The 14,471-nt window shown below is 45.2% G+C and overlaps 1 protein-coding gene across 1 annotated transcript; it reads left to right on the top strand.

Annotated features, from left to right (window-relative positions):
- Nucleotides 1-2,199: 2,199 nt before the first annotated feature.
- PSMC6 (proteasome 26S subunit, ATPase 6) lies at nt 2,200-12,710 on the top strand. Its single transcript, XM_030950195.1, has 14 exons — nt 2,200-2,327; nt 3,182-3,261; nt 3,463-3,502; nt 3,844-3,896; nt 5,754-5,821; nt 6,206-6,320; nt 6,837-6,924; nt 7,735-7,796; nt 7,875-7,998; nt 8,125-8,186; nt 9,160-9,280; nt 9,370-9,450; nt 11,611-11,682; nt 12,209-12,710. The coding sequence occupies exons 1-14, from the start codon at nt 2,201-2,203 to the stop codon at nt 12,325-12,327; spliced, it is 1,212 nt and encodes a 403-aa protein (XP_030806055.1). The 5' UTR covers nt 2,200; the 3' UTR covers nt 12,328-12,710.
- Nucleotides 12,711-14,471: the final 1,761 nt, after the last annotated feature.

The following is a 14,471-nucleotide window of genomic DNA, read 5'->3' as shown; positions in this document are numbered from 1 at the left end:
TAAATTAAATTTAGCATGGTACTCTCTAATTGCTCTGGTTTATGTCATGGTTATCACTTGGACAGGTTGGTCACTGGATGGCCTTACATTGTTTTTAGTTACACAAAAGCTTTTTTCACATATAGTACAACGCATTCATCTCACCATTATTTCCATAAGTGATACATAGATATATTTCTGTTCTGTTATATTCATAGATATTACATTTCACAACTATTTCTGTGAGCAACACTTGTGCATACTTAAAGTGATTATATTAGATTAATAGGCAGCCAAAAAGAGATAGAATTGATACTTTTAATCAATCATAATAATAATTTTTATTTTAATTATTATTATTATTATTATTATTATTATTATTATTATTATTATTATTATTATTATTATTTTCCTTATAATCACTAACAACATGCAAAATCTTATACATAAATGCAAAAGCCAATATTATCTGGTCATTTTTCAGTCACACAGTGGCACTGGAGGGACATGGGGCTGGCAGTGCTCCTGGCCCCACTCTGAAATGAGGGATTTGGGGTGCAGCCCCCCAGCCTCAAGGGCTGACAGATGAAGATCAGATCCAAATTTTTACTATCAAAAATAATAAAACACATGCAAGCTCCTCAGTGTGTCGTGGGCTGTTTTGTCTCCACCAGGAATTTACAGCTACAAAGGAAGAGAGGAGCAGGTGCCAATATAAAACAGGGATGTGCATGTTACAGAAGAAAAAAACATTTCACTAAGGATGAAAAGCAATGCTAATAATCCAGACCAAAGCCAACTTTAATGAATATTCACACATATTAATTACCTGACAGTGACTGCCAACCATTTGGTCCATTTGTATCACGGTTCATTTTTTGCCTTCACAATGAACTGGAGAGAGAAAATTAGAGAAAAAACAAATTTACTTCATTCACCCTCTGAGTTGTGGTTCAGAACTATCCAGTGTGGTTTTCTGCCAATAATCTGGTCACCAATACTTTAATTCTTTGCTCCTCAAAATCATTAAGCAGATTTATATTACAAAAGCTTATTATTTTGTGAGCTGCCCCATCCTGGAAGTGTCCAAGGCCAGGCTGGACAGGGCTTGGAGCAGCCTGGGATGGTGGAAGGTGTCCCTGCCATGGCAGGGGTGGAACGAGATGCAATTTAAGGTCCCTTCCAACCCAAACCATTCCGTGGTTCTGTGACAGGAGATAGCTTTTCTTGGACTTACAGCCAGCTCCATTTTCTTGCCCAGATGGACAAAGGTGACTTTTGGTCCCTCCCAGCCCTCATTCCCAGCTGGCAGTGCTGACATTGGTCACTTTATTGGTCACTTTGTTCTCTGCAGAGCTCAGCTCTTGCTCATCCCTCCTTGCTCTCCTGGCCATTGCCCTCTCACCCTGCCCTGCTCTGATAGCCCCAGTGAGGCTCTGTGGGATTTGCCAGGCCACAGCAGCTGTTGGTCTGCCTTGGGAATTGTTAAAAATAGCTTAGAAATTGTTGTTAAATAGTTGATAGATCGTTGAGCATGTACTGTTTGTTTGGTTATTATATTGTAGAAGGGGTTAAAAGGGTAGTTATGAGAAATAAGGTACTCAAGGTACCATAACACAGCTCAGTAAAGTGCAGCACGAGCCAGCCTGGACAGAACTGTAATGGGCCAATCAAGCGCCTTAAACCTTCATGCAAATGAAGGATCCAAAAAGAAACCAATCCAGAGGGACAAAGACAGGATAAAAAGGGACTTCTGACCCACGGAATTGTGCTGGAACATCGGGGCCATCGCTGCTGAGCCGCCCCAGTGCTGCTCCATCCTTGAGGGAACGCTCCTGCTCGGCCCGTGTCCCCTTACTTTAGGCCTTTCTTTTTCTTATAACAAATACTAAAATCACTTTGTACCGGGAGCCTGCTCTCGTTTTTATCAGGAACGTCCCACAAACTGCCCACAGCAGGAAATGGGATGACCTTTAGGGTCCCTTCCAAGCCAAACCATTCCATGACTCCTGGACCTCCATGAGGTCTCCCCGCACCTCCTCTGCCCACACTCCGCGGCCGCCCTTGACCCCACGCTCTGAGCCTGGCACAGCCCGTGCCCATCGCAGCCGATGCTCTTGACACTCGCGGCCCCTCACGACAGCAGCCGTCTGTCGCGACAGCCGCAGTCCTCCGCGGCGGCAGGGGGCGCTGCTGGGCGCTGAGGGCCGGCGCCGCCGCCATGGCCCTTCCCGGCATTCCCTATGAGCGGCGGCTGCTCATCATGGCGGACCCCAGGGACAAGGCGCTGCAGGATTACCGCAAGAAGCTGCTGGAGCACAAGGAGATCGACGGCCGCCTCAAGGAGTGTGAGCGCGGGCACGGCGGGCCGTGAGGGGATGGCGGGTGGGCGTCTCTGAGCGCCCCGAGGAGCCCCGAGAGGGAGCGCGGCGGCCGCGGCGCTGCCCGCGCTTCGTCATGGGCCTGGCCGGGCCCGGGGGGCGGACGGGGCCGGGCGCTGCCAGCGCCGCCGCTGGGTCCCCGTCCCCTTGGGAGAGCTCCGGAGGGTCACAGAATCACGGAGTCATTTAGGTTTGGAAAGATCTCTGGGATCGGCGACACCAACCTGTGGCTGTCACCACCTTGTCAATGGACCAGAGCACGTCCAGTCGTTCCTTGGGTAGCTCCAGGGATGGAGACTCCGCTGTCTTCCTCGGCAGCCTTTCCCCATTGACTGACCACCATTTCCGTGAAGAAATTTTCCCTGATATATGTTGTATTGCACTAAATAGACACGGACTCTTACAAATATCCAATTTAAACTTACCCTGGTGCAGCTTGTGGCTGTTTCTCCTTGTCTTGTCCCTGTTCCCTGGAGCAGAGCCCAACCCCCTGTCTGTGCCCTCCTGGCAGGAGCTGTGCAGAGCCACAAGGGCCCCCTGAGCCTCCTTTGCTCCAGGCTGAGCCCCTTCCCAGCTCCTCAGGGATTCTCCAGCCCCTTCCCAGCTCCTCAGGGATTCTCCAGCCCCTTCCCAGCTCCCTCAGCCTCTCCTTGTGCTCCAGCCCCTTTCCATCTCCATTCCCTTCTCCACATTAGCTGAAGGATCCTTAGTGGTTTCCCAGTCTTACTCTACCTGCAGCTTTGCTGCTGGAAAAAGGGTCTGGTCCCGTGCTCTTGTGGGGTTGAAGGTGCCCAAAATCCTGTGTTTCTTTCTTCTTCTAGTAAGGGAACAGCTGAAAGAACTCACCAAGCAGTATGAGAAGTCAGAAAATGATCTCAAGGCCTTGCAGAGTGTTGGGCAGGTACGTGAGGGAAAGAGATGTTGGCATCCTTTGCTGCCTGTTGAAGTAACCTTTACATCCATTTTTAGCATCAGGAAAGGGAAAATGGGAACAGTGCAGGTAAAACAAAGAGGAACTGATGGGTTAGGGATGGTTACAGGGTGTCTGAGTGCTGCAATGTTAATTTCCCTTGAGGCTCATGTTGTATTTACTCTTTTACAGATTGTTGGTGAGGTTCTTAAACAGCTGACAGAGGAGAAGTGTGAGTACAATGAATTCTTATATTCTCTGAGATGGTGAAGATCATGGAGCCATGGGATGGTTTGGGTTGGAAGAGACCTTAAAGAGCATCTCATTCCAACCTCCCACTATCCCAGGCTGCTCCAAGTCCTGTCCATCCTGGCATGGAACACTTCCAGGGATGGGGCAGCCATAAAATAATAAGCTTTTAAAATTTAAATCTTGTTAAAGTTATGGAGAAGTAAAGAATTAAAGTGTTGGTGGTCAGATTATTGGCAAAAAGCGTTCTGGTTAATTCAAAATCACAGCTCAGAGGGTATATTGAGTAAATTTGGGTTTTTTTCTCTAATTTTCTTTCTCCAGTCATTGTGAAGGCTACAAATGGACCAAGATATGTGGTTGGCTGTCGCCGTCAGGTAATTGATCTCTGTGAATATTCATTTAAAATTTGCTTTTCTGTGGGATATTAACATTGCTTTTCATCCACTGGGTCCTTAGTGGAGTGTTATTTTTTCTTCTGTAATGTGCACACCACAATTTTACACTGGTACCTGCTCCCCTCTCCCTTTGGAGTGGTAGCAGTGTAACTTCCTGGTGCAGACAAAATAATCCACAGCATTCTCAGGATCTGGCATGTGTTTTATGATTTTTATTGAGTCAAAACTCTGTCCTTTTGCCTGATTTTGGACTCTCTGGAGATTAATTATTATGAAAACTGATTGTGTAATTTCACAGCTGCTGTGCTGTGACTGTTGCTGTCATGCTGCTGAGTTTTAGATTTAATGTCATTTTACCATGTATCTAAATCATGGAATAGTTTGGGTTGGAAGAGACCAAAGTTGATCCCATTCCAGCCTGCCATGGCAGGGACACCTTCCACCATCTCAGGCTGCTCCAAGCCCTGTCCAACCTGGCCTGGGACATTTCCAGGGATCCAGGGGCAGCCACAGCTTCTCTGAGCACCCTGTGCCAGGGCCTGCCCACCCTCCCAGCCAGGAATTCCTTCCCAAAATCCCATCTAAACCTACCCTCTGCCTGTCTAAAGCCATTATCTTTATCCATATCTTCATTTTTTTTTTCCTCTTTCTGGAGAGAAACTGATGTTCGTTGCAGAATTTTGGGGACATAAGTAAAATTATTTCCACTCTGGGGCGTGTGAGGTAATCTTGATGTTCTGTGTTGAAACAGAGCTGGATCCTAAGGGATTGATTGTCCTTGGATGAACCAGCATTTTGGAGTTTATTCTTCACTAAAAACACTCTTTTATCTTAAAAGATCCTTGATTTGCTACCAGACGCTCAAAACAAAAACAAACAAACAAAAAAAAAAAAACAAACAAAAAACCCCTGATTGTTTTCAAAATGTCAAAGTATCAAAGACAGACAATTTCTCCTGGACTAGAAGGATGAATTTTTGATCAAAGCTCTCCTGGCTGAGCTGCTGCTGCTCAGGAGGGAGGAGAGCAAGGCTGTTTAAGTGGGAGCAGAATCACTTCCCTATCTCAAGTGCATTAGCTAAGAAGGTCAAGTGGTTTCTCTTTGTTTTCTTCTCACTGCAAAATAACTTCAGTCTGTTGGGCAGAGTTGAATCTGAGAGAATTCCAAGCTGTTATAAAGTTCTTTGGATAAGGAAGCTGCAAAGAGGCCTTAGTGGTGACTCCAGTAAGGGAGGGGGACAGCTTGATCCTAAATCCTTCCAGAGGGTCAAGGACCCACGTGGCAGGGACCTTATAAATCCCCCAGCAGGGACAATGGGAAACTTCCAGCAGTCTTGGAAAAGGGTTGTCAAAATCCTCTTTTAATTCCAGAAAAATTGAGTAGGGTGTACTGGAATGTGTTTAAAAATCCCATAAAAATGGAATAAGCAGCCAAAAACTGCTGAGGCAGGAGAGGAGGCATCCAAGGTGAAAGATAATAATTGAACAGCTGACTTCAAAGAGGAGAAGTAGTGACACAGGGAAATGTTGAACTTTTTGTGAGGGTTGTTTAGTTATTCTGAAACAGCTGTTCCTGTGTGGAGCAGAGGGCAGGATTAGATCCCACAGGTGCAGTCAGATTGACAGCAGTAAAATTAAAAATTAATGATGGACTAGAAAACAGTCTTTGTTTTAAAAGAGGTGCAGGTAAGTTAATGACTGCTTGGTGTGTCACTCTGTAGCCTTGGTTTTTCTTCTGTGTGATGGAGCAAGGAGTGCAACTCCAGTGAAGATTTTGGCTAAAATCAGGGATTGTGTTGGAGTGGGGTTCTAACAGAATTCCTTTCTTTGGGACTAGCTTGACAAGAGTAAGCTGAAGCCAGGGACAAGAGTTGCTCTGGACATGACCACTCTGACTATTATGAGGTAGGATTCTGCTCTTTTTGTCAAACATTACACAAAGACTTGAATAATCACTTCTGCAATATTTTGTAAACATTTTCTGCAAAGCAATGCTTAAGTAAGGACAGTTATTTTGAGGGAAGACTTGTGTGTCTGTTTTATATGATTTAAAAAGAAACTGGTTGTTCTTTAGAAAAATAATTACAGTAATTTCAGCCATGTTTTAAGCTGTGTTTTAAAACTTTAAAAGGTTTGCTAGGTTTGGGGTTTTTTTCTGTTTTTTCAGCACGTGAGGTGGGAAGAGAAGAAATAATGTTCATCTTGCTATACAGTTTATGGGAATAACTTTATTAATTTATAAATGTGTCTACACAATAAAAATATCTCCTCTTAACTCTTGTTTTCCAGATACCTGCCCAGGGAAGTGGATCCACTGGTTTATAACATGTCTCATGAGGACCCAGGAGATGTTTCCTACTCTGAGATCGGAGGCCTGTCAGAACAAATCCGAGAGTTACGGGAGGTACCCAGTGCCTCAAACCCCCATCAGATCCTGATCCATGCTCTCAGTGAAGCTTTGCAGGGCAAAACCACCTTGGGGCTGTTCAAGGATCCTCTCAGATCAGTGCTTTTCATGTTTCATTTGAAGTGCTTGGATTAAAATGAAGATAATCCTTTAGAGAAGAGGATTTAAAGGATCCAGGACCCTTTAGGCTGTGGGAGTGCCTTGAAGTTCAAGAGACAGGGCCAGCAAAGCAGACTGGAATTTTGCTCAAAAGCTATCAGGATTGCTCTGGGAAATGCAATTAGGGCAGTAGGGATGTGATTTGAGCAAAGAGCATTGAGAGGAAGCAGCAATTGCAGAGCCAAGGCAAGGGAGTGGATTGATCCATAGGATCTCTCACATTTTCTTATTAAACTGTTTCTCACACAGAAATGCTGCCAATAAATAATGCAGCTAGATAAAAAACAGGCTGGCATGTGCATCATTAATTGTTTTAAACCTCAGGGGCTCAGGTTGCTGTGTGTCCCTTCACAGGTCATTGAACTGCCACTGACAAACCCAGAATTGTTCCAGCGTGTGGGAATTATCCCTCCCAAAGGCTGCCTGCTCTACGGCCCCCCTGGTGAGTCTCAGCAAAGGGCAACAAGTGTTTGGTTGTTCTTTTCAGGCTGTGGCAAGAGCCTTCTTTGTTTCTCCTTCTTTCCCTTTTTATTTTTTCCTTTCCTTTTTTCTTTTTTATTTTTCTATTTTCTTTCTTCTCTTTTTCCTTTCTCTTTTTTCTTTTTTCCTTTCCTCTTTCTCCTTTCTCCACTCTCTCTCCTCTTTCTTTCTCTTCTCTGTCTTCTCTCTCTTCTCTCTCTCCCTCTCTTCTCTCTCTCTCTCTTCTCTCTGTCTTCCCCCTCTCTCCTCTCTTCTCTCTTCTCCCTTCTCCCTTCTCTCTCCTCTCTGTCATCTTATCTTTGGTTTTTTCTTTCCCTTTTTTTCTTTCCCCTTCTTTCTTTCTTTTTTTTTCATTTTCCTTTCCATTTTTCTTTTTCTTTTCATTTCTCCTTTTTTCCCTCTTCCTTCCCATTTCCCTTTTTTCCCATTTCCCTTTTTTCCCATTCCCTTTTCTCCCCTTTCCCTTCCCCCCCTTTTCCTTCCCCCCCTTTCCCTTTTTCCCCCCTTTCCCTCTTTTCCCCCCTTTCCCTTTTTTCCCCCCTTTCCCTTTTTTTTTCCCCTTTCCCTTTTTTTTTCCCCTTTCCCTTTTTTCCCCCTTTCCCTTTTTTCCCCCTTTCCCTTTTTTCCCCCCCCTTTCTCCTTTTTTCCCTTTCCCTTTCCTTTTTTCTTCCCTTTCCCTTTTTTCCCCTTTCCCTTTTTCCCCTCCTTCCTAAGTCACTGGCAGGCATTGTTGAGTCAGTAATTAAACAGCTTCAATCTCTTGTCTATCCAGGCACAGGAAAAACCCTTTTGGCCAGAGCAGTTGCCAGCCAGCTGGATTGCAACTTCCTCAAGGTGTGTCATGGCACTGCCCCCACACCCTTGGGGTCTGTTTGCTCTGCAGCCTCCTCATCCTCCTGTGTCCTTCCCAAGGTGGTGTCCAGTTCCATAGTGGACAAATACATCGGCGAGAGCGCTCGGCTGATCCGAGAGATGTTCAATTATGCCAGAGATCACCAGCCCTGCATCATTTTCATGGATGAGATCGATGCTATTGGTAAGGCTCCTGGCCTGGGGGGTGGCTGGGCTCTCCTTTTAAGGCTGGAGTCAGCTGTAAAGCAAATTCCCCCCGTTTGAAAGGCAAAAATCAAGTAGCAGAACTGATGGGTTTGGTGTGCTGCAGGTGGGCGCCGCTTTTCCGAAGGCACATCAGCTGATAGAGAAATTCAGAGGACTCTGATGGAGGTGAGTGTCAATTCCTGACTGTGGCCTGCACAGCCACATTAAATAATAGTACAGGTGTGAATTGTTACCTGGGATCTGGCTTTGCAGAACCTTTTCTGGGTTAATAAACTAGAAGTGAACTAAGTGCTGCTTTTACAAAAGGCAGCTGCACATCCTGGTAACTCAGCCATGAGTTCAATGTGGAGACTAATTGAATCTTTTTAAATTGCTGAAATGATTTGGGATATCTTCTTTTGCTTACTGCTGCTCCCTGCATCTTTGAAGGTTTGCAGAACCCCCCTTTCTGTCTCTTTTAGTCCTAAAGATAGTCTGTAACATTTTTGAACTGTTGCAGTTGGATTTTCAAAGCTAGGAGGAGCACTTGTATTTCTTTGTTTCTTTATTCATTGCTTTGATAAACTGGGTTGTGTGAAGAGAATATTAAAACCACTGGTGACAATTAGAAATTCTGAAGCTAATGGGAACCTTCCTTAGCCTGTGTTTGCAAACAGTTTGCCTGGTTCAAAAGAATGTGTCTGCCTTCCATAGAGAATTAAATCACGGTGATCAAAGAGCAAGTGCTTTGAGTGTTCACAATGAAATGCCTTCCTGTGTGTGGATTAGTATTCCAGAGGCTGTTCTTCAAGTCTAATTGGAATGTCCTGGCCTTGGTGCACTACAATCCAAATGTGTCAGGCAGCCATTGGCTCCTGTAGTCCTTGCAGTATGTTCTTTGCCTCATTGTTTTAGTCAAGTGTTTCACGTTTTGAGCTCAACTTTGCTCAATGTCCTTTTCTGTGGGGAAAGCATTTTCAATGTCTCTTCAGCTCTTCATTGCTTGGGATGGAATATTCAGGGAGCTCAAGGCCTTGTAGGATTTTTTTTTTTTTACTTCAGAGCTTTTCATCTTGGTGAGGAATACTTAGGCAGGAAAAACAAAATCAGACTGGGAAGATTTGGGGTTGTTTAAAACCAAAATTCTGTTCTCTGTTAGTTGTTGAATCAGATGGATGGATTTGACACTCTGCACAGAGTTAAAATGATCATGGCTACCAACAGACCTGACACCCTGGACCCTGCCCTGCTGCGGCCTGGAAGGCTGGATAGAAAAATCCGTGAGTTTCTCTTCCCAGTGGCTGCAAGGAGGATGTAATCCCTGGGAATTGTGGGTTTCTGCTTTGATTGAAGCTGTAATTCTTTCTAGATATCGATCTACCAAATGAACAAGCCAGATTAGATATTTTGAAGATTCATGCAGGTCCTATCACTAAACATGGTGAGATAGGTAAGTAGAAGTTCCCTGGATGTCATTCCTGCTGCTGTTCATAGGGATGGGAAGAGGGTGAATTGTTACAGTGATTCTGACTGTATTCCCACCTTTACACTGCCCACACAACTTCCCCTCTTGGAATTCTACTTGTTTCATTTTTAAATGCATCCTGATTAAACTGTTGTTAAGTCTTTGAAAAGGAAAACTGAATACAAACCCGTGAGCCCAGCTGGAAACTGGAAAATCAACAAGGTTCTCATCAGGCAGTTTCCTGTTTCTAATGGAATGGCTTAGTGCAAGTAAAGAGTGTTTTCATTCACCCCTCAATGAAAGAAATATTGCTAATGAAGGAGTCTGAAAGCAACAATTTATAAAAGTCAGGGAGAAACCTTGGAGTTTGGAGATGGCATAAGCACAACTTGTCTGGTAGTGGTGTGGAGCATTCTCTCAGGAGTATAAGGGGAGAATAACAGTATAAAATGGGGAGGGTTTATTTAAGATCTGTGTTACTCTGAGCTGCCCAGAGTCCTGCTTTCACAGTGACTCCTCCCAGCTCTCCTGGAGGAGCTGGGACTGGGCTTTGCCTTTAAAGCAGCGCTGGCTGCCTGGGAGTGCAGCAGTGCCCTGTGGCACCCCCACCCCCTGTGTGCTGACAGCAGCGATTCCTGCAGCCCCTGGAGCTGATCCCAGTCACCATCTGGCTGCATCAACAGCTGCAGCTCAGCTCAGGGACAGCAGGAGGGAGCTGGGGGAGGGCCAGGGCTGGCCACTGCTTTTCTTAGCAGCACTGCTGGCTTAAAGCTGCACGTGGCTGCAGGCTAAGGAGAGAAGGAGCTCCAGAGCAAATCATGAGCCTGAGGTGAAGTTCTTGGAGAGAAACTTCTTATAAGGTGTGGGGTGACAGCAGGAGGGGGAATGGCTTCCCAGTGCCAGAGGGCAGGGAGAGATGGGATAGTGGGAGGAAACTCTTCCCTGTGAGGACAGTGAGGCCCTGGCTCAGTTTTCCCAGAGAAGCTGTGGCTGCCCCTGCATCCCTGGAAGTGTTCAGGCCAGGCTGGATGAGGCTTGGAGAAAGTGAAAGGTGCCCCTGGCCATGGCAGGGCTTGGAAGGAGATGGTCTTGAAGGTCTCTTCCAGCCCAGACCATTGTGGGATTCTGGAATTCTCCTTTGTGCTGTTCTTATGTCTTTGGCACTGCAGTGGGATCGTTCTTTCTGCTGTTCAGCAAGCTGAGGTGTCAGGTCCTTGCTAAATTCCTGCAGGTGATGTGGAAAGACTGTGATGCTCAGCTTTGATACTGCAAAAGGAAGGCCTGAACTTAGCAGCAGGGTGAGGTGGAAATTGGGTTAAAACCCAAAGATAAGGATTTGCTCAGGTTCCAGCATGAGACTCTCCTGCTTCAATCCTGGTGTTTGCTGAAAACCCTAAACTCACAAACCTTGCACTGTTCAGCCTTGTTCATTCCCCTCACTTATGTTTTTTAACTTTCCAATTATGAAAATAAATTTTTTATTTGACATTATACTACATGGAATTAAAATACAGCTGAAGAACTACTCCTCTTTAGGAACTTCTGGATTCTTGAGATAAAAACATTCAATTCAAATGTTTTGAATTTTATACAGAAGAGAAACTGAAAAGTTTTCCAGGGAGTTAATAATTTTAATAAGCAGCCTTGCAAAAATCAGAACTTGCTGGAGGCTCAACAGTGGTTTAGAAATTGATTTCCACTGAATTATAACCATGGCCACTCTTTTAGTAAATATATGTGCATAAAATATCAGGCCTAATATATTAAGACACTAAGTGCCTTTAGTGGATGGAGTGTTGGAAGTGGAAAGGGACTGAGTTATGACCACTTGGAGAGAAGTTTACTGGGCTTTTACAGCATTTCAATGATAAGAGCATTGCCTTGATGGAGCTTTTGCACTTCATGTTGATTCTTGTAACCACAAGTTGGTAACTTTGGGATTTAATTATATAACATGAGCTTTTGGCTGCCACACATTCCTGTTTTAATGGAAGGGCTGATACAGCTGCTGATTCCAGTTAATTTATCAGCCCAATGAGCAGCTCTGCGCTGAAATCCAAGTTTGTTAGCTGGATGTGTATTTTATTGGCATCCCTAAGGGGAAGGGTGATTTATTCCTAACGGGTGCTGGTGTTTTATGAACAGATTATGAAGCAATCGTGAAGCTTTCAGATGGCTTCAACGGAGCAGACTTGAGAAACGTCTGTACTGAAGCAGGTAATTTCTTAACTCTTCATTTGGATGTGCTAAATCTTGGATAATGCTGAATCTTGGAGCTGTTCCTCTGTGGATTAAACCCAGCAGCTCAGAAATGTTCTGCTGGAACATTTCACTTGAGCTGATCTGAGCCAGCCACTTGTTGGCTGATCTTGATGTGTCCCACTGTCTCATTAGAACCAGATACATTCCAGAAACAGGGATTGAACCCATTTTTCTCCTTTTTGGAGAGAATTCAGGGCTCTTGGTACCCATGTGCCTGCAGAGTTGATGTTATTTTATGCTTTTTTCACGTGAAAATTTGTGCATTTGGGGTTTGCCTGCATGGGCAAGCTGAGTAAATGCACACTCAGAGTTTAAACAAATTTTTAGTACTCCCTTAGATCAGAAAGGTGAATTTCCTCCTCTTCCCAACATCCAAGACATGGGAAGATCATGTAGATAGTGTAACCTGGGTCAGTTTTCATTTGAATTTGAGTGAAACTTCATGTTGTGTCTCTTCACACTGTTAAATCCTCCCTCCCAGGGATGTTTGCTATCCGTGCTGATCATGACTTCGTAGTTCAGGAAGATTTCATGAAAGCTGTCAGGAAAGTGGCTGATTCCAAGAAGCTGGAGTCCAAGCTTGACTACAAACCTGTGTAAATTAACCATAGAATTTGTGATTTGATTGTACACATCCTACTGGGTTAATGCATAAAAAAAAAGGAGAGAAATAATGTACCTCTTGATTATCATTGTAAGGTGTTTGTGTAGCATGTAGCTAGTAATTTTTTGAATGCTAGTTGCAAGTTGGCTACAGGAGTGTGTTTTCTGTACAATTCTGAAATGCAATGTTCATTACAGCCCAGGCTCAGTAAAAATGTGTGGAGATGTGTTGTTCTCTTAGCAATTATGGTGGGAATTTGTAAACGTGCCTGAAGGGATTCACAAGCAGAAGAAAGTCAGTTCATTTCTTGACTTTTTGTATATCAGTAAATCTCCTTTCCCCAAACAGTTTATGAATAAAACCTGTTTAAATCTGTTTATCCTGGTGGATTTTGTGTGTAGCTCTCACAGAGAGGTGAATTTTGTGTCTTCTGAGTTGGAGGAGCAACTTTTCTTTGGTGTAAGGATTGGAGTCCTGTGCCTGCTATACCAGAGGCAGCCTAAACCTCAGAGAGAGAAGGAACTGGTGTGGTCTGGACAAAAATCCTTTCCATGAAGGAATTTTCTCTAATATCCAATCTGAACCTCCCCTGGCCCAGCCTGAGGCCGTTCCCTCTGCTCCTGTCCCTGTTCCCTGGAGCAGAGCCCGACCCCCCCGGCTGTGCCCTCCTGGCAGGAGCTGTGCAGAGCCACAAGGGCCCCTGAGCCTCCTTTGCTCCAGGCTGAGCCCCTTCCCAGCTCCTCAGGGATTCTCCAGCCCCTTCCCAGCTCCCTCAGGGATTCTCCAGCCCCTTCCCAGCTCCCTCAGGGATTCTCCAGCCCCTTCCCAGCTCCCTCAGCCTCTCCTGGGGCTCCAGACCCTTCCCCAGCTCTGTTCCCTTCCCTTGAGGGGCCCAGAGCTGTCCCCAGCACTGGAGGTGCCCCAGCAGTGCCAGCACAGGGGACAGGCACTGCCCTGCTCCTGTGGCCACACCGTGCCTGGTACAAGCCAGGTGCCCTTGGCCTCCTTGCCCACCTGGGCTCACTCACTTGCTGCTGAATTCTGGAAATAGGATTTACCTGAGCTGGTGTTTATTTATTGCAAGAAGTAAACAAGGTGGTGGTGGTTTGAAGGGCATCTGCTTCACTTTTATTTTTATTTTCCAAGCAGTTTCACCCCGAGAGGTGCACACAGACCCACTGCACTGTGGGTCAGCTGAATGTTGGACTGGAGCAGTAATGCACTAAATTGCACTTCTGGCTACTTCTAATTATCCTAATTGGATTACTCTTGGCCTGCTCAGCTGACAGGCAAGTACATTAGATTAGCTCTTGACTTCCAGGAAACACACAGCATCTCCCTGGCAATTTTAACAGCTGTAGTTTTATTTCCTTTCCCATCACAGATCAAACAGATGGTGTAAGATGTAGAACAGTTAAAACAGGACAGGCAACAATATTTCCCTGTTTATATGGCTGTTACAGACCTTTCTCCCTGTTGTGGCTGTGTCAGGAGTGTAAAGATGCAAATCTCAGGTTTAGTTTTAACAACCTTTTGAGTGCAGCTTGTACAGCCCATGTGCCTGGAACAATGAGAACATGAAATCAAAGTCCATTTCTGAGCAGAACAGTGATGTCAACAGCGAGCTGAGCCTCTGGCTGAGGGAAAGGTTGCTGAAAATGTGATTGCTGAAGGTTTCTCAAAGTTTTATTTAGGAAAAACAGCAAAAAGGTGCACTAGAAATAAAATTGAGACTCTAAAATTCCAGTGCTTGTATTTCCAAAAGGACACTTCAAATTTTACTTAAGCAACCAACACAGTGAGTTTGCTTGCTTTGTCTAAGCTTCCCTCAGAAATTCCAGTGTAGAATTTTGGTTCACTGAAAAGCAAAGGAATGAAAAACTGCAATTTAAAGTGAAATCTCATACAATCATAAAATGGTTTGGATTGGAAGGGAGCTTAAGGACCATCCCATTCCACCCCTGCCACGGCAGAGACACCTTCCACTATCCCAGGTGCTCCAAGCCCTGTCCAGCCTGGCCTTGGGCACTGCCAGGGATCCAGGGGCAGCCATAGCTGCTCTGGGCACCCTGTGCCAGGGCCTCACAGGGCAGAATTCCCCCCAATCTCCCATCCATCCCTGCCCTCTGGCACTGGGAGC

The sequence above is a fragment of the Camarhynchus parvulus genome, chromosome 5, assembly GCF_901933205.1.
Source record: "Camarhynchus parvulus chromosome 5, STF_HiC, whole genome shotgun sequence".
Taxonomy (NCBI): domain Eukaryota; kingdom Metazoa; phylum Chordata; class Aves; order Passeriformes; family Thraupidae; genus Camarhynchus; species Camarhynchus parvulus.
The sequence above is the reverse complement of the archived record's forward strand: the minus strand, read 5'-3'. Positions and strand labels throughout refer to the sequence as shown.

Bases quoted from the DNA above. Each gene is read 5' to 3' on its own strand.
- PSMC6 (XM_030950195.1), top strand. From the start codon at position 2,201: ATGGCCCTTCCCGGCATTCCCTATGAGCGGCGGCTGCTCATCATGGCG. The intron at 7,797-7,874 runs GTGTGTCATGGC...GTCCTTCCCAAG, and splicing joins TGGATTGCAACTTCCTCAAG to GTGGTGTCCAGTTCCATAGT. The intron at 9,451-11,610 runs GTAAGTAGAAGT...TTTTATGAACAG, and splicing joins CACTAAACATGGTGAGATAG to ATTATGAAGCAATCGTGAAG.